The 17,841-nt window shown below is 64.1% G+C and overlaps 2 protein-coding genes across 2 annotated transcripts; both read left to right on the forward strand.

The window, feature by feature from the left end:
• Positions 1 to 1,469: 1,469 nt before the first annotated feature.
• Positions 1,470 to 10,192, forward strand: WIPF2 (WAS/WASL interacting protein family member 2). Its single transcript, XM_052785438.1, is given in 9 exon segments — positions 1,470 to 3,854; positions 4,641 to 4,768; positions 5,276 to 5,408; positions 5,573 to 5,695; positions 6,194 to 6,853; positions 8,245 to 8,389; positions 8,391 to 8,455; positions 8,622 to 8,723; positions 9,672 to 10,192. Coding segments are annotated over 8 exon segments (1,335 nt in total). The 5' UTR covers positions 1,470 to 3,854; positions 4,641 to 4,702; the 3' UTR covers positions 9,713 to 10,192.
• Positions 10,193 to 11,963: 1,771 nt separating this feature from the next.
• Positions 11,964 to 15,711, forward strand: CDC6 (cell division cycle 6). Its single transcript, XM_052785436.1, is given in 13 exon segments — positions 11,964 to 12,112; positions 12,114 to 12,228; positions 12,573 to 12,791; positions 12,869 to 13,068; positions 13,215 to 13,378; positions 13,552 to 13,657; positions 13,817 to 13,873; positions 13,875 to 13,958; positions 14,042 to 14,142; positions 14,276 to 14,340; positions 14,517 to 14,716; positions 14,828 to 14,968; positions 15,054 to 15,711. Coding segments are annotated over 13 exon segments (1,653 nt in total). The 5' UTR covers positions 11,964 to 12,001; the 3' UTR covers positions 15,144 to 15,711.
• Positions 15,712 to 17,841: the final 2,130 nt, after the last annotated feature.

A 17,841-nucleotide genomic window follows, 5' to 3' on the forward strand; every position in this document is an offset into this window, starting at 1 on the left:
ATGCATTGTCAGTGACCGTGGATTGTTAATAATTCACAGTGAATGTCTGAGTCCCGCGGGGCTGGAGTGTGTCTGTCTGTCTGCACGCAGAGATGCACCGGCTCTTTGAGACGCTCCAAATCGAGATGGCAGCTCGCTCTCTTAAAGCATGCTGATACGATTTTAAAAGCCTGAATGACCTTAAATCCTGCGATGGCTGTCTTTCAGGATAAATTATTTATGTCGCATCTTCAGCGCTGCCGAAGCCCTCGCTCCTCAGGAACGGGCGGAAATGTCAGGCTTTGGAGGACAGGCTCTGAATTTGGAAGGACTGTGCTCAGGGTAACGAGGAACTGAGGGTTTGGATGGGAAGAGGTGGAAGATAAAGGCGCCCTGCGAGGCGGGGGCGGGAGGGAGGGTGTTTGAGAGGTCCAGCCTTGGAAGTCGTCCCCAAACCGGTGCAGCCGCATTCTGCAGCCGACATCAGAGGTTTGGAAATTCCTCTTGATCTGCAGTTCAAAGCCGCTGCCTCCCTGAGGATGAAGCGCTTCATCTCGGGTTTGCAAATGCAGGCTCGCCGCGGCAGCCAGCGTAGCTGTGAAATACAAATCTGCCACAGCACCCAAATCCCCCTGAAAAGCGAGGAAACGTGCTTATGGCATCTGAAGGTCACTGCTGCCTGTCCTGCTAAAAAAGCAAACCCTCCCGAGGGATGAGCAGGATCCAGGGCTGCTTGCTGGAGAAGGCATTTCATTTCCCTTCACAGCAAATGGGGACTTGAAAAATGCCTGAAAAACATGGCGTCTTGTCCTGTCCAGGCCAGATCTGGCTACTTCAGCTGTTTTATGGGAGAGGGGGGCTGCTGAATGTAGCATTCTTGGGTTTTAATAGTGTTTTGAACCCAGGGTTGGCAAGGGAGTGCTGATTCAAAACGCTGCGGGACTGCCCCACAGTCGGTGCTGCTGTGGGGCGAGGAGTGCTGCAGTGATGGTGGGGTCCAGAGTGGCTGCTGAGCAGCAGCTCTGGAAGCAGCTTTATGCAGGGTCACCTCAATTTCAGTGAACTCTCTCTCCTCCAGAGTGATAGCTTTTCACACGTCGTCTTCCTCCCAGTTTTCTCACAGCCTTCTTGGGTTTTGTTTTTTTATTTTAAAAGGAAAGCTAACGTGCAAACCTGCCCCTCCTGGCTTAACCGAAGACAAGCTCTCCTCTGCGCTTTGATCTAGTGGGTGTCTGTCTCGCTGCCCCGATTCAGGTCTTTCAAACCACTTTCCCTGCAAGCGCAGTGAGCTGCCGCCGCGGCATATGGAGCTCTCAAAGGCTCAGATCTGGCTTGGTGAAAGGATCCCTGGTAACGAAGAACAAAGGAGAAGAAATGCAGAGAAGTCGGCTGTCGGAGCAGCATTGTTTCAAAGGGCATGGTTTCCGTAAGGCCTACGCCAGACATTAAGGGGTGGTAAGCAGTGCTGGGAGAAACCCCCCCCCCCCCTTTTTTTTTCCTTGAGGATTTAGCTTGTGTCTCCCTAATCTTTATCAGCTGTGTTGTCTTCATGAACATTAAAGATCTAGACTTTATTTTAAAGACAGACACGGATCACTCCAGTGTTTCCACCCAGAGGTCTTGGCTTTTCTCGTGGTATGAAATAATCAGCAGCTGCCATGTGCTGAGTTCGGTGCCTCTTGATTTTGGTTTTTCAATGTGACCTTTGTTGTTAATCCACAACCTGAACGGGGCTGTGTGCTGAAACGAAATGACCTGTTTCTCGGGAATTCAGCTCCAGTTTATCCTCAAGCTGCTTTAGCTTAAACTCTTCTCTCCCCTCCTCTCACTCTTCTAGGTCAGAGCCTTTATCTGAATGCTGGTTTCGGTGCGGCACTAGTTTTAAGGGCATGTTAGATATGGGGAGATAATGACTCATGGTTTTCTTTGTAGAAATACCCCTCTTCTCCCTGGCTGTGCTTACAGGAGGTAACGTTGCTGTGGGATTGTCCCTAGCCTCTCCGTCTGACACAGGGCTTACGTGGGGGGAAGCAGGGCAAATGGGGGGACCTGAGCGGCATGCTTCCCTTGCAGATGTGGCACTGACTTGTTTTCTAACAGCCGACAAACCCCTGTCCGTCCATCTGCATACGGCGAGGCAGTGTGTCCCTGTCGCGGGAGTATCTGAAGGGTCTCCTGTGACCCAAAGTGCTGTCGAGGTGCAGAGCTGGGTGGGAAGTGTCACCCTGTGAGTAACCAGCAGGAGTGTAACGGTGAGGTGATGTGGGTGTTTCTTTTCCTGTGGGTCAGGAGTGGAGTGGAGTGGAGGTGACGGCCCGCAGCACTGGCACTGCTCCTGTGCTGGCTCAGGCCTGTGACACATGAGACGGAGTCAGGAGTCTCATTACCTGGCATGTTTCTCAGCTGTATCTCTGCTAATTACCTCCAGCTGCTGGTGTTCAAACAAGGTCGGGGCTCTCCTGCCTGTCCCCTCCCACTGGTTGTGCCACGACGCCGTTGTGCCGTCGCCCCGACATCACGCTCTGCCCTGGCAGCAGCTTGCGCCGTCCTGGCCCTGCGATCTGCTGCGGGGTAGGAAGGAGCATGGGGGAAAAACGCTCCTGTTGCAACATGTCCTGGCAGCACCGGCAGGTCCCAGACGAGCACGTTAGGAGCCGTCTCTGATCTTGCTTCGGTGGGAAAGGTACAGGCCGAATGGGTTTGCCAGGCTTCATTCCAGTCTGTGGAGCGTCCCAGCTTGGTGGGACTGGTAGGGCTGAAGGAGAAATTGATGGATATTGGCTTTTCTTTGCAAGGCCTTTAGCTCAGTCTGGAGCAAAGTAGCTCCGCACATATCAGGGAAGGGTGCATTTCTGAGAGGCAGGAGTGAGGTGGCTTCCCTGGTGAGGTGGACGAGGACCTGCTGAGTCACGCCAGGTTTGAGCTTGCACCGTTCCCGGCTCTGCAGAAGTGTGGCTGATGCCACCAGTGAACTTGAGATCTCAAGTGACTCAGAAAACACCAGAAGATAGAGGGAGGAACTTCTTCCCAACAAGGGTGTCTGTAGCTGAGGAGTTTCTTACTTGGTAGAAGAGCTGCTTTTAATTAAAAGGCAGTTTACTTACTTATTTTCCTGAACCGCAGAGAACTGGTGGTTTGCTTGAGGGCAGTGGAGCCGTTGGCATTGCGGTGATGCTGCTGGTCTGTTTTTCCTGTTCTCACACCTCTGCCATGACAGGGAGTGGGAATGTCTAACACGTGAGGATGGACCTGGTCTTATCCTGGCCTCCCTGGCATCAGTAAATTGTAGTTTATCTAGTAGAAGGTGAGTCTCAGAAGGGATCCGGATTTTATTACCTCATACAAACCATTTCAAAGGTTGTGGACACCTGGGTTTCAGTGCCTGGGTCGTAAAGAAACTTTCACTGTCATGGTGGATGTATCTGTGATCTCTCTGGTCGTGTGCCCTGGAGGTCGGGGATCAGAAGTCGGAAGCTTCAGGTGTGAAACTGTCCTGTACTTACCTCATGTTGGTATTGTGGTCCCCTTTAATGGTTAAGGAACAGGTTTTCCTGGGGGAAAGACATCTGCGGCCCGGAGAGGGGCATTTATCCCCTGCCTCTTGGTCTGCCCCAAGCAGCCGAAACTCCTGGGGTGGTGAGCGAGGCCTCCAGTCATCACATTCCTATTCCCTGAGCCGGTGCTGCTGGGACAGCCCTACCTGCTTGCTGTAAGAGGCACGAGCTTGCCAGGGGCCCGTCCTGTGATCTCCGGGTGATTCAGGCTCCTCTTCCTGTCCCTGCTTCCTCCGTGCTCAGTCTCCGGTGCCAACCAGAGCTGCCGGGCTCTGTGGACCCCCACCAGCAAAGCACCGCGCGGGCTGGGAGCCATTCTGGGTAAGCCACAGTGCAGGATGGATTCGTTTTGGGCTTGTGATGAGATGGACTGAAATGTAATCAGATCGATATTGGGAAAGATTGTTTCCCTGCCTGCTTGGACAGCTTCAAGGGGGGCTTTGGAGTTGTGGAAGTGGAGTGGGGCACAGAGAGCCTTCAGAGTGTCGGGAGATTACTGACGTAGGATCTGAGTGGTTGGGAAAATCTGCCTTATCTGTCAGGGCTGTTCGGGGACAGGAGCGTCTCTCCTTGTGCAAGCCACAGGACAGCACCGTGCTGCTTCGTCTGCCTTCTGCTCGGTGATCCGTCTGGCAGATTTAACGGCGTTCATGGCTGGAGGGGCCTGCTGGGGACGTGTGCCAGGGCTGGCCGCGGTGCCTGCTGATGGGCTGTAGGCTTTGGGCTCCTGTCGCACTTCCACGTGAGCAGCCTCCGGCTGCAGATAAAGGAGCTGGATTGATGGTGCAGGATTAGCTTGGCTGGGTTTTCTCTGCTGAGCGAGGCAGTCACGTGAAAAACGTCCTGGGTTTCAGCTGTGGGCTCTGCGCTGCGGTGGGGGCCCTGGTGATTTGGGGCAGGGGGTCATGCTGGTTCCCACCTCTGCGACCTGCTGCTCTGGGGTGCTGGGAGAACCAGGTGGCCCTTTTGAGCCAGCTGGGAGAGAACAGCCCCAGGCTCTGCCCTGCATGAGCTCCAGGCACGGGTCACTAGCCTGGGGCCATGTTTCTCCATGGCCAGCTCGCCGGCTTTCCCTCCAGTCCCTGACCGCTTCCTCCCTTCCCGCAGGCATGAGTGACCAGGCTTGCCCCCAGCACTGAGCAGCCAGAGCCGCCGGGAGCCGGGCCAAGATGCCGATCCCTCCTCCCCCACCCCCGCCGCCGCCTGGCCCCCCGCCGCCTCCCACCTTCAGTCAGGTAGGGGTCTTCTCACTGCCTGGTGACCTGGATGGTTGTAGGGCGGGGAGGTGGCCTGTTTCTACACGGTGCTACTTGCCAGGGCCCCCGTGTTGTCTCTCGATATCCTTGAGTCCAGCCTACAAGCACTTCAGGCGGTCCGTGGGCTGTGCCTCGGTTTCCCTTGCAGCAGAGTCTGTACACGGAAGGGACTGCACGTGGCTTTTTTTGCATTAGTGTCTTCTGCACCATGATGACTTGGGAGAGCAGGGGATCTTGCACGTGGCTGTAACTGAGCTGCGCCTTGGGTCTAGGTAGCACGGGGTCTCAACCTCGCCCTGTAGAGCAACAGCATACCCTGTCGCTCCGTCTGGAAGAGACCCCCTGGAGAAGGCTGTCTGCTGGCAGGGGGTGGGGGTGCCTCTGGGCTCAGAGGAGAAGTGGGAAGGTGGGGTTGGGCTGTGCCTGCTCTGTGGATTGGGGTGTCCATGGGCACAGGCGAGCTGCTGAGCTGCTGCTTGTCTCCAGGCAAACACAGAGCCGCCAAAACTGAGCCGAGAGGAGCAGCGGGGCCGCGGGGCCCTCCTGCAGGACATCTGTAAAGGGACCAAGCTAAAGAAGGTGACACAAATCAATGACCGGAGCGCACCAGTCCTAGAAAGTGAGTACCCGCTTGGCACGTCCCTGGGAGGCACTCAGCCCCACCCTGGGTGCCGCTCTGCCCTTTGGGATGGCTTCTGGGCTTTCACTCATCTGGTTTCCAGTGGCTCCTGGTTGGAGGAGCTGATAATACCAGGCTTAACTTCTCTGTCTCTCTCCTTTCAGAGCCCAAGGGCAGTGGTGGTGGCAGCAGCTACGGGTCTAGCTCAGCTGCGATCCAGCCAAAGGGCGGCCTCTTCCAAGGTGGTGTGCCCAAGCTCAGACCCGTGGGAGCAAAGGACAGCTCAGGTAATGGCTGCCTGGCTGTGGTTTGTGTGTGGGTTCCCTGGGGAGGTCCCCGAGCAGGAGGGGGTTGAGGATCTTGCTGTGTTTGCCTGGGGATTTCAGCTGGTTAGAGACAGGGACTCCAAATCAACACCCCACGCGTGGCCGCAGGCAAGCTGCGCTCTCTCCATGCCACAGTGTCCCATGACACAAACCTCCTTGGAGGGCCCAGGAGTCGCGTGTGTTGCTGAACGTTTCTCTCTGCTGTTTTCTGTGGCAAACTGCCTTCCAGCAAGCCAGAGAGCGAATAGCAGTGGTGAGAGAGGAGCTGTGTGTGGCTGAGCACGGTGCCAGCTCCCTGCCTGTGCCAGACAGCGTTCCCCGCGGTCTGGCCCTGTTCGGCCGAGCGGGCGGGCTGCCCCGCGCTCTGCGCAGGCTCGGAGACGGAGTGCCGCATGTTGCTCTCGCTGACTCCTGGACCGCGCCGTGCCTGGCCAGTCACTCTGCTTTCCTTCACCGCAGACAGCTCCAGTAAGCAAACCCTGCAAGTCCCCGGCTCCAGAGCAGCCGCCCCCAGGCCCCCAGTGCCAGCCAGCAACAGCCGACCTCAAGATGATGCTGACAACAGCCGGGCCTCTCCCCCAGAGCTGCCGCGCACGCAGAGGCCCTCCCTGCCGGACCTCTCCCGGCCCAACACCGCCGGCAGCACTGGCATGAAGCACAGCTCGTCCGCCCCGCCGCCTCCCCCTCCGGGACGCCGAAGCACCGCACCTCCCGCCCCCCCTCCGGCGCACGGTGCCAAGGTGTCTTCCTACAACCGGGAGAAGCCCCTGCCGCCCACCCCAGGACAGCGACTGTCTGTGAGCAGGGACGGACCCCCTGCCCCGCCACCCATCAAGCCCCCTCCCTCCCCAGTCAGTATCCGAACGGGATCAGGGGCTCAGGGCCAGTCTCTCGCCCCCCCACCACCCCCTTATCGGCAACCCCCCGGTGTCCCCAACGGCCCTTCCAGCCCCAGCAACGAGTCCGCCCCGGAGCTGCCGCAGAGACACAACTCCTTGCACAGGAAGACGCCAGGCCCTGTGCGGGGTCTGGCACCGCCGCCACCCGCTTCAGCCTCCCCATCTCTCCAGAGCAGTCGTCCCCCTCCGCCGGCCAGAGACCCCCCCAGCCGGGGAGCAGGTAAGAGCCGTTTGCTCTGCTGGACCCGGCTCCTTCATGCCTGGGAGCAGCCGTGGTGGGTCAGGCTGCGGCCGCTTGCCCATGGGGTCTTTGGTGGCTGGTAGGAGATGCCGGGGGAAGAGTCAGCACCGGGGCACAGCGAGGCTTCTCCTGCACGTGGCAGTCAGTGTAGTGGTTGAGCCAGGGGCAGTAGCTGGGCTGTCACCTTCAATAGTCCTGTCCTGTTTATCCAGCTCCTTTCAGGCCTGATGTTGGCAGTGGGTTGCTGCTGGGCAGCTCCTGCCCGTGAGGTTGATGTGTCCTCCTGGGGTGGGAGGTGAAAATGTGGTGGAGCCAGAGCTGTGTATGCTGCAGCTGCTCCCCATACCTTCCTGAACGTCACCGGGGCAGTGACAAAAAGCTGTGGCAGAGTAGGTGGAAGCCTCTCCCTCGCCGGTGTAGCCAGACACCCTTGCTCAGCCCTCGGGAACCATCCTGCCCCTCTCTGAGCTGGTTTCGGTGCTGCATGGTTCAGAGCGCAGCTGGTGATGAAGGCTGTTGCTGCTGGTGCAGGGCTTTTGGTGTCAGGCACCCATCGAAGGCATGGCTGGGTGAAAACCGCTCGCCGTTCCCCCCACGCACATGGAGCTGGGTGCGAGCGTGTCCCTGCTGCTGGGAGCAGCAATGGCCTCGCCCTGGTGCCCCCCCCGTGCGCTTCTGGGCTCTGCGTCCAGACCGCAGCTCCCGCCTGGTCCCCTGCCAAGCCGCTCTGTCCTTCCGGCCCTGCCAGAATCCCTCCTTTGAGTTACGGCTGGGGATCTGCTCTGTTAGTCTGTGTGTAATTAGCCTAATGAGGAGCATGAACTGCCACTGTGCATCTGTGGGAGGCTGGGCAGGAGCGAGAGGTGGGTCGTAGGGGCCATGGGTCCTGTCACCGCCTCGGTAGCAGTGCCGACGTGGCTTCCCAGCCCCGACAGGCAGCATCTTGCTTCCATGTGGGAGCCGCTACCCTCAAACTCTCGTGTGTGCGGGCTCGTAGCTGTTCCTTGGATCCCCTCTTGTGCAGAGGGTGATCTGGGTCCAGCTGTGGGCTGGTAGTGTGGGGGGGCTGGAGCAGCCCTGCCGGGCGTGGGTGGTTAGCTGTGGGGGAGAGGGCTGGCCGGTCCCCTCCGCTGCAGCCGATGGGAGGAATGCAGATGTCAGGAGCGAGCAGGAAATCTCTGGGTGCGCGTAGGAGCATCCCTGGGCTGGCTGCGCTGGCCGCTGGCGCGGTCTGCCTCAGCAGCTGGCCTGGAAAGCTACCTCGGAGTATGTCCTTGGCCCTGCTGCGGGAGGGAGGGTTTGCCCTGGGGGTGCTGTGCCTTGGCAGGCTGCGGTGGGCCATGCCGGTGCTGACCCAGCTCTCCTTGCAGCCCCACCACCTCCTCCGCCAATGCTGCGAAACGGGGGGCGTGATGCCCCCCCGCCCCCGCCCCCCTACAGACTGCACGGCTCCACCGAGCCCCCGAGCCGAGGGAAGCCGCCACCGCCGCCCACGAGGACGCCGGCCGGGCCGCCACCCGCCGCCTCCACCAGTGCGGAATGGGCACCGGGACTCCATCTCCACTGTCAGAGCGTTCCTGGGTGAGTGGGGCCCCAGGCACGGATCCGTGCTCACAGCAGCTGCTGCTCTCTCGGGGGGGGCTGGAGCTGGGGGAAGCCCCGGTGTGGAGCCGAGTCCTTTGGCTTCAGCTGTGCTCGTCCAGAGCCACCCTCCCTGACCTGCGCGTTTTTCCCCCCTTCTCTGCAGATGACTTTGAATCCAAATACTCCTTTCATCCTGTCGAAGACTTCCCAGCCCCAGAAGAATATAAATACTTCCAGAGAATCTACCCCAGCAAAACAAATAGAGGTAAGGGAGGAGGAGGTGTCCCGCAGTCCCGCATGGCCTGGCTCCCCTCCTGCGCTCTCGAGGCTGGCAGGAGGTGACAACAGTGCAGCCGTGGCCACCCGCTGTCCTGTTTGTCCCCACTCAGGATGGATTGTACAGGGACTGGCAAGAGCTGCCCCGAGCCCCAGGCTCCTGATCCACATCCCTCTCTGTGCAGCAGTGTTGCTCCAGGGCCTGCACACATTCCCCGGGGTGCTGAGCCCTGAAGGCAGCCTGCTGCGCTCGGGGGGGGCCCCCCGAGGATTTGGGCTGTGCGGATGTCACGTCCCGCCTGCCCCCTCTTTTGCCTGCTGAGCCTGTGTAGAGAAATGCCGCAGGGCTTGTTCCCGCCTGCGCTAAGGGCCTTTGGTGCTGGAGCGGTTACAAAAGCACCCCAGGAGCCGGCCCTGCGGCTGAAGCTGGTGCTGGGCAGGGGCTGGGGGGGTGAAGAGCCCCTGGGTGTCCCAGGACGAGCCCCTCCACAGGGCCCTGAGCAGCAGCATTCGGACCTGGTGCTGCCAGCACAGCACAAAGTGCCCTTGCTGTGCCGCTGCTGCGCGTCAGCCCTGCGGATCCCGGAGGAGACTCGGGGAGAATGGGATGCTCGTTTATTTTTAGAGCGATGAATGTTTAATGTGGATTTGAAAAGCCCTGAGCTTTCCATGCGTGCTGCAGCGGCTGGTTCGAGTCGCAAATCCCAGGCTCCAGATCTCCGCAGGGAGTACGAGGGGGGGGCAGCTGGAGCGGGGGTGTGGAGGAGGGAAAGCAGACGTGCCAGATCCTGCTCTGCGGAGCACCAGGGCGGTGATCCTCTGAACCGGTGCTGGCGGCCAGGGAGCAGCCGGTCCAGTGCGTGCCAGCAGCACGGGGCACGCCGTGCCAGCCATCTCCGTGCAGGTTCTGGTTTCAATGGGCTTTCTTGTCTTTCAGCTACGCGTGGGGCCCCCCCTCTGCCCCCCATCCCCAGGTGAAAGCAGGCTGCACAGGCGGATTGTTCCTGAGCAGAGACACGGACCTCCTTCCCCTTCCTCAGACAGACCCTCCCCACCTCCCTGCCTCCCAGGATCCTGCATGAGAAACTCCCAGCGTCTTTGGTTTTCCCAGCTGCGCCAGGACGAGCAGATACCCCCGGCCCAGCTCTCTCCGCCAGCCCACCCTCATCTATGCATCTCCCCCAAGACTCGGTGACCTTGCTGGCAAGCCCAGATGGGTCCTTTCCTCCTCGCTCGTCGCAGATCCCGGGTCGGGCCGGGACCCCGCGTCCAGCCGCAGCCTGGGAGCCCGGCACGAGGACTTGAGGAAGACGCTGAGCTGTGTGCGGCCGGCTGTTGGTTCCAGAGGTGGCTCGTGCCCGATTCCTCGGGGCCGGGGCGGAGCGAGGGGGCTTGGAGAGGAGCTGGGGTAGGTCTGGAGATGGACACGTTGTGTGATCACCGGCTGCGCCGGCGACGGGCCGGCAGAGCCTCGTTACCCCGGCGCAGCTGATTGCTTTTTTTGCAACAGGAGCCAGCGGAGGAGCGTGGGGGGGGGGGTGAGCGGGGACCATCCAGGGAGACCCTGACGGCACTGGGGGCTGTGGGTGGCTGGGGGGGGAGGAAACCCCCCTGCCTGCTCCTGCGGGGGGACATCCCCGATGCCACCCAGCAACATCGCACCCCAAAACAGCCGCAGCCGACGGCTTTTCACACCGCTGGGTTTTGATGGCCGAGGAGGCGCCCGGCGGTGGCAGCCCGGCTTTTAACGCTAAATTACCAAAACTTGAGCATTTTAACGGGAAGACACTAATTGACCGTGGAGGAAGCCGGGGGTGCCGTTACCGTGGGGGGGTTGTTTGTTCTGTTTCTTATGTGGCAGGTGGGGGGGGGAGCACGGGGAGGGACTTGGGGCCACGGCCCCTGTGCCGGGGGGGCTCCGGCTGACGTTTTGCCTTACACACTACCCTGTCCAACTGTTGGTACCGGGCTGGTTTCTCTGTATTTAAGCTCGCAGTACCGGGGTGGGCTGGACATTAACCGTAGTTACTGATCTATTTTGTACGTTGTAAAAAGCTTGTACTATAGGAGGAAGGTGGGCTCGCTGTGGGTGTACTAAACCCTCCCCTCTAACTGTTTCGGGGTTTGTTTTGGGTTGGTTTGGGGTTTTTTTTTGGTTTGTTTTTTTTTTGTTTTGTTTTGTTTTTTACGAAGATGGAAACTTTCCTTGTTCAGGCTGAAGCGAGGCAGCGCACAGGGTGAGGGACACTTGGGGTGGGTTTCTCTGGAGGATGAGCCCCCCCCCAACGCTGTCGTTTGGTTTAAATAAAGGTAAAAAAAGGTTCTCCCTGAGCGCTGGCTGCCCCTCCTGGGGGAACGAAGGGCTGTTTTAAGAGGGAACAGAATGAAAACTGAGGAGCTTGAAATTGCATTTAAATAAAAGTAATAAAGATACGCAACTCTTCAAAGGCAGTGTCTGGGGGGGTGGCTGGGGAAGGAGGGGGGGGTCCCTAAGCCACAGGGGTGCTCTGCTCCTCCCTGGGGCCCCTTCCCCTCTCTTTTTTTGGGGGGGGGGACGGGGACTGGGAGCCAGGCTGCTCTGCCTGCAGCGAGGCTGGTACTGGGAGGGTGAGATGGGGGGGGCTGGAGGCAGGAGGGGAGCACTGGGGAGGCAGGAGGGAGTACTGGGAGCGGAGGAGGGGGCACTGGGAGCGGTGGGGGGGGGGGCACAGCGGGCCGTGAGTCCCGCCCCGGCCGACTACAACTCCCAGCGCGCCTTGCGCGCCGCGCACGACACCTCCCGGCAGGCCTCGCGCGCCCTCGCCTATTGGCTGCTCGGCAGCGGCTGCCTCCTCCCGCCGCGGCGCTTGGCGCGGGACCTTGCGATTGGCGGCGGCGGCGGGCGGCGCAGCCAACGGGGAGGCGGGGGCGGGGCCAGCTCGGCCTGGTGGCGGGAAGTGCGGAGCCGGGGCTGAGTTGGCGCGACAAGGTCGGTGGTAGCGGGGGGGGGGGGGGGGGGAACACCGGGGGGGCATGTGGGACTGGGATGGGGGGGACATGGGGGGGTCGGGAGGGGTAGGGGGCTTTGGGGGGGGGGGGGGAGGGCTGTGCCGGGGAGGGGGGAGGTATCGGGAGCGGCGGTGTGGGACGGGGCTGGGGGGGGCAGAGCCGGGCGGGGTGGGGAGGGAGGCAGGGGCGGCTGGGAGCCGTGGGGCCGGGGGTCTCCCCTCCTGTGACCGGTGTTGTTCTTCCATCCGCAGACCGCACCCCCCCACCGGCGCCGCCGCCATGGCTAGCAGCAGCCCGCAGCACCAGTCCACCATCGGCTTCCCCCGCAGAAGGAGCGCCCGCCGCCTCGCCGCCGCCCCCCCGGGCAAGAGCGGCCCCGACCCCGGCAGCCCCGACCCCGGCAGCTCCGACCACCACCGCCCTGCGGCTCTCGCCCTACCCCAGGGCCCCAGGCACACGCTCAGCCCGGACCAAAGCGCTGCCCCTGAGCCCCTGCAAGCGCCTGGGTGAGCTGCCCCCCCCCTACACCCTCCCCTGGGACCCTCCCCGGGAAAGGTGTGTGGGGGGTATCCCTTTCCTGAAGGCAGCTGTGGGGCTGGGACCTCACCCTGGTGGGGCTGGGGCAGGCAGACAGACCCAGCTCCGTCCTGTCCCTCGCACAGCTGCGTTTGCAGCTTCCCCCGGTTTCGGGAGGAAAAACTGCTCCCGCGGGGCCCGGGGGGGGCTGAAGCGCGAAGCCTCCCCCCGGGGAGTGTTACAAACAGCCTCTTGCTCACACACAAGCGCACCGCGAGAGCGTCAGGGTCAGGCCCACGCGCTCAGCTGCTCCGCTGACCCATCTCCTCCGCAGGTGACGACAGTCTCTGCAACGTCCCCCATGCCCTGCCCTCCTCCCCGGCCAAGCGCAGCAAGGAGAACCAGGGGCGCCGCTTGCTCTTTGGGGACCCCCTGACCTCCCCCGAAAAGCCCAGCAGCCCAGGGCCGTCCCCGCGGCATCGCGGGCAGGAGACCCCCCGGAGCTTGGGCCTTGGCAGGCAGCCTGCCCGCACCCGACTCTTCAGGCAGGAAGGTGAGTGTAGTCAGGGAGGGGGACGGGGTCCCGGTGGTGCCGTGGCCCCCCCTGAGCCCTCTCCCTCCTCGGCACAGGCACCTGCTACCAGCAGGCGAAGCGGGTGCTGCATGTGGCTGTGCCTGACCGACTCTACGCCAGGGAGAAGGAGACGGGAGTCATCCGGCAGTTTCTGCGGGAGCACGTCTGTGGGCACCAGCCCGGCAGCCTTTATGTCTCCGGAGCCCCCGGGACCGGGAAAACGGCCTGTCTGAGCCGCGTCCTGCTCGACTGCAAGGTGTGCCATAGCTGGGGGTCTCGTTTTGGGGGTGCTGGTGGAGCAGATTGGCAAGGAAAGGTGGGGGCACTGGCAGGAGGAGCAAGAGCCGAGCGTGGCGGGGCGGCGGTGGGTGGCCAGCAGTGTAACGCTCCCGTCCCTGGCAGGACGAGCTCACCGGGAGCAAAACCATCGTCCTGAACTGCATGTCGCTGAGCAGCCCGCAGGGCGTCTTCCCCGCCATGGCACAGCAGCTGGGTCTGCCCGCGGCCGCCGGCCGGGAGGGCGTGCGCAGGCTGGAGAAGCAGCTGACGGCCCAGGGGCCCATGGTGTGAGTTCCCTGCCGGGGGGGTGACGGTGTGGGGTCCCCTCTAGATACCCTGAGCGTGCCCAGCCGGGAGAGGTGGCCCCGGCAGCAGCTTTCCCCTGCTTGGGGTACTGTGAATGGGCCGCGGGGGTGGTGGGGAAAGCCGGGGCTGACCCGGGCTCTCCCCGCCTCTGCAGTCTGCTGGTGCTGGATGAGCTGGACCAGCTGGAGAGCAAGGGGCAGGACGTGCTCTACACCCTCTTCGAGTGGCCCCGGCTGCCCGGCTCTAGGCTCGTCCTCGTGGTGAGTGCGCAGCAGCATGGCACTGCCAGCCCTGGGGACCCTCCCTCTTTTGGGGGCGGATGGGGGGTTTGCCTCCTTGCACCCTCTCCTGCCCACCCCGCACCCTCTTTTGGGCATGGCCCTCATCTTCCCTCCCTTCCTCACCCCGCTGTGCCCGCAGGCTTGGCCAACGCGCTAGACCTGACAGACCGCAGCCTGGCCAGGCTCGGTGCCCACCCCGGCCGGCAGCCCCCAACTGCTGCACTTCCCACCCTACACCAGGGAGCAGCTCACCGCCATCCTGCAGGAGCGGCTGGGGCAGGTGGGACGCAGGGGGGACACGCCGGGGGGGGGGGGGGGGGTGTCTCTGCCCACGCAGGCTGACAGCATACGGTGCCTCGGCAGGTGGCTGGTGACCCCGTCCTGGATGCCGCCGCGCTCCAGTTCTGCGCCCGCAAGGTCTCCGCGGTCTCCGGTGATGCTCGCAAGGCCTTGGATGTCTGCAGGTCAGCGCCTGCCTCAAAACCCAGCGGTCCAGGGCCAGCGTGGCCCCTGCGAGCCCCGCACAGCTCCCCCGCGCCGGGGGTGCCCGTGCTGGGGCAGCCGCTCTGCCCGGTGCTCAGGGCTGTCTCTCCCCAGGCGCGCCGTGGAGGTGGTGGAGCTGGAGGTGCGGAGCCAGACCCTGCTCAAGCCGCTGCCTGGTGGTGAGTAGCTGCTGCCGGCTGCAGCGCCGGAGCCAAAACCCCGCGGGGGACACCTCCGGGCTGGCCTTAATAGCGGGTCCAGGGTCCCCTTCTGGGGCACCTGCTCTGTGGTGCCACCCGCACCCCTTGCTCATCCCCCCCCCCCGAGGTCCCCTGTAGCCCTGTCTGTCCCACAGGTGACTCCCCGGCATCCCCCGTCCCCAAGCGTGTGGGGCTCCTGCACGTCTCCCGCGTGATTTCGGAGGTGTTTGGGGACCGGCTGGCCGGGGGTGGCCGGGGGACCCAGGACGCCTTCCCGCTGCAGCAGAAGGTGCTGCTCTGCTCCCTGCTGCTGCTCGCCCGGCACCTGCGCAGCCCGGAGGTGACGCTGGGGAAGGTGAGTGGCGGTGGGACCCGCTCGGGGGCCGGATTTGGGGAGCGGGCGGGTGCCCCCGCGGTCTCCCTTGCCTGCGGTGCCGCGGCATAACGCCCGCCCTGCCTTCCCCAGCTCCACGACACCTACGGCCAGGTCTGCCGGCGGCAGCAGCTCCCCGCCGTCGACCAGGCCGAGTGTCTGTCCCTCATCACCCTCCTGGAGTCCCGCGGCGTCCTCGAGCTGAAGAAGGCCAAAGAGGCCCGGCTGGCCAAGGTACCGCGGGGGGCGGCGGGGCAGGGTCCGGCGGCGCGGCGGGGTCCGGCGGCGCGGCGCTGAGCGGTTCTCGTCTCTCCCCCAGGTCTCCCTGAAGATGGAGGAGGCGGCGGTGGAGCACGCGCTGCAGGACGCGGCGCTGGTGGGCAGCATCCTGGCCCAGGGGCTGCGCTAAGCGCCCCCCCGGCGGCCCCCTCCCCGTGGCCCCTCGGCACGGGCTGGGCGGACGCTGCCCCGGGTGGGACTTCGGTGCACGATGCGCGGTTTGGCCGGACCGCGGCGGGAGCAGGGAAATGGCTCCCAGAGACCTCGGCTGTTGTTTGTTGAGTCCTGCCTTGGGGCCCTCAGTCTGGGGCAGTTTTATTACTATTATTAATATAATTATTACTATTTTTGTGTGGCTGAAGCTGAGGGTTCCCAGCGCCTTTACAGCAATGGACGTGGACAGTGGGTGCTCCCGGCTCTTCTCCCACGCCGGCACGTGTGATGCCGGGGCCCGGCATTGCTCCCTGCTACGACCTATGGATGAGTTGGCTCCCGGCTCGTTCGGAGCCTTCTGGGGCCCCCCCACGCCCCCAGCTGCAGGAAGGAGGGTCCTGGTGCCAGCCCCGCTCTGGGTCCCAGTGCTGGCAGTGGTAGAGGGGGTGCAGGGTGTGCTCAGCTCCAGGCTGTGCCAGGCCGGAGGGTGGGGGGCAGCGGGGGCCCCCTCTATCTCCTGGCATTAATAAAGTCGTTCTGGTTCAGTGCTGGCTCCTGCCTCTGCCCCCTGCCGTTCCCTCCCTGCCCCAGGGCTGTGGGGGCCTGGCCCTGGCCCCCCCCACCCCAACCCCTCTCCTCCTGGGTTGCAGCCCCCCCGGCTCCCCCCAGCTCCTGGCCCCAGCTCCTCCGCTTGTGTTAAATAATAGACGCTTTGACCTAATTTTGCAGCTTCCCCGGCTGGGGGGGGTGCGGGGGCCCCAGGCAGGCGGGGGAGCGGGGAGGGGCTGGGGCTCCGTTGCTGCCCCGCATCCAGCCATCCCACCCTGTCCCCCAGGACCCCCCGCTGCCCCCCTCGGCAGCTCCTGGCCGGGGATGGGGTGCTGGATGTGGGGGTAGAGTGGGGGTGCCCGTGTCCCTGGCGTGCCTCAGTTTCCCCTGGCCCCACGGTGTGGCCCCGGTGTGTGCCGGCGCAATTCTGGCCCTGGCCCCATGGCTTGCGGGGGTCCCCACGGGGTGCAGGACGGGGACATCGGCTGTGTCCTCGCTCTGGGCACCCAGTGCCAAAGCAGAGCTTGGCGAGGCTGCTGGATTCCACCGTTGAACTGGGGGTCTCGGTGCAGCCCCCCCACCTCCTCCCACCCATTTTGGCACGCTGTGGCAGTGCCCATCCCTGCTGTGCCAGGGGACACTTTGGGGACCAGGCAGGCCCCGGCCACCGGGTCCTTTCCCAGCCACCATTCGCCATGGGGAGCGGTGGGGAAACCGAGGCAGGGACAGTGCCATGGGGCCGGGGGTGGCCGTCGGCCCCAGCTGGGCCCCGAGCGCGGCTCAGCCGATTGCCGTCGCGGGGCTATTTATAGCCGGAGCTGCCATGTGTCGGACGTGTGCGGCGGCGCGGGGGGGCGGGGGGGCGGTGGGTTCAGGCCAGGCTGCACCCGCTCTGCTCCACGTCCCCGTCCCTTTGCCGTGCCGGGGGGCTGAGGGGGACCCTGTCCCTGCCCCCTCGCCACACCGCGGGGCTGAGCGGCGACCGTGGCCCGGCCACAGGGTTCAGCGGGTACCGGCATCTCCACACCCGTGGGCAGAGTTGGGCACGGGCTGCCAGGGGCCCCCCCCTGCTCCCCACGGGCCACGGCGGCCGCACCCTGCCTTGCGCCAGCCCCGTAGCCGTGACGCAGCCCCACGGCGTGGAACCACGGCACACGGCGACAGCGGCTGGAAGGAAGCGGCTGGCAGCGTGTGTAACCGCAGTGACGCCGTGGTGACGTGGGTGGGCATCGCGGTGCCCCTGCTCCCCACATCACCAGCCCCCCCCGGCCCCGGCTGCTCCATCCCTGGACCCCGCTCTGTGCCCACCGTCGTGCTGGGCAAGGTGGCGGCTGCGCAGGCAGATTGTGGGCAGGGCACGGGGGGGGCACCCCCCACACCTGGGCCTGACCGGCCGTGCTGGGCATGCCATGGCAGGGTTGGAGGGTCCCTGGTCCTGGCGCTGTCCCCAGGGTGGTCCGGCTGCCCAGGTGGGGTCGGGGACAGCAGGGCAGCATGGGGGGGACGTGGCCCCACGGTGCGGGAACGCGGCTCCCCTCGCCGTGCCAACCCACCGGGGTGCCCGCGGTCGTGCCGGCCCTGGCTCCGCGCTCTGCCGCAGTGGATGAAAAATCGATAGCGCAGATGGATTCAGCCGCGTGGGTGCCGGAGCTCCCGCCGGAGCCGTTCATCACCGCTGGGTGAGGGGCTGGCAGCACCGCGATGGGAGCACCGCGGCTCGCGGATGTCTCCGCCGGCCCTGGGACGCCCCGGGACACCCAGGCCCCACGCCAGGGCCGCAGCCGGAGCGGCAGTGGCAGCACGGGGAGGTCGAGGGGCCGGCGGGGTCCCGTCCCCCCCACTCCGGCACACGTGTGCCCACGTCCCCTCGCTCCTGCACGCACGTGCCGAGCCCGCAGGGCCGGGCAGTGCCCGGCTGCGCCGCGGGCAGCTCCCAGCGCGCGTGGCCGGCTGCGCAACCGCCCGCGTGTGCGTGGCGGGGGCTCGGTGTCCCCGTGGCGGTGTCCCCAGCGCCCCGGCCGCCTCCCTGTCCTCCCTTGCACTTTCCTTACATAAGCGGCCACGTGGCGGCACGGCCCCCTCCCGCCGCGCCGTCACCGCCGGCACCCAGATTCCATCTGACAGCC

Source organism: Harpia harpyja, chromosome 4, assembly GCF_026419915.1.
Source record: "Harpia harpyja isolate bHarHar1 chromosome 4, bHarHar1 primary haplotype, whole genome shotgun sequence".
Taxonomy (NCBI): Eukaryota; Metazoa; Chordata; class Aves; order Accipitriformes; family Accipitridae; genus Harpia; species Harpia harpyja.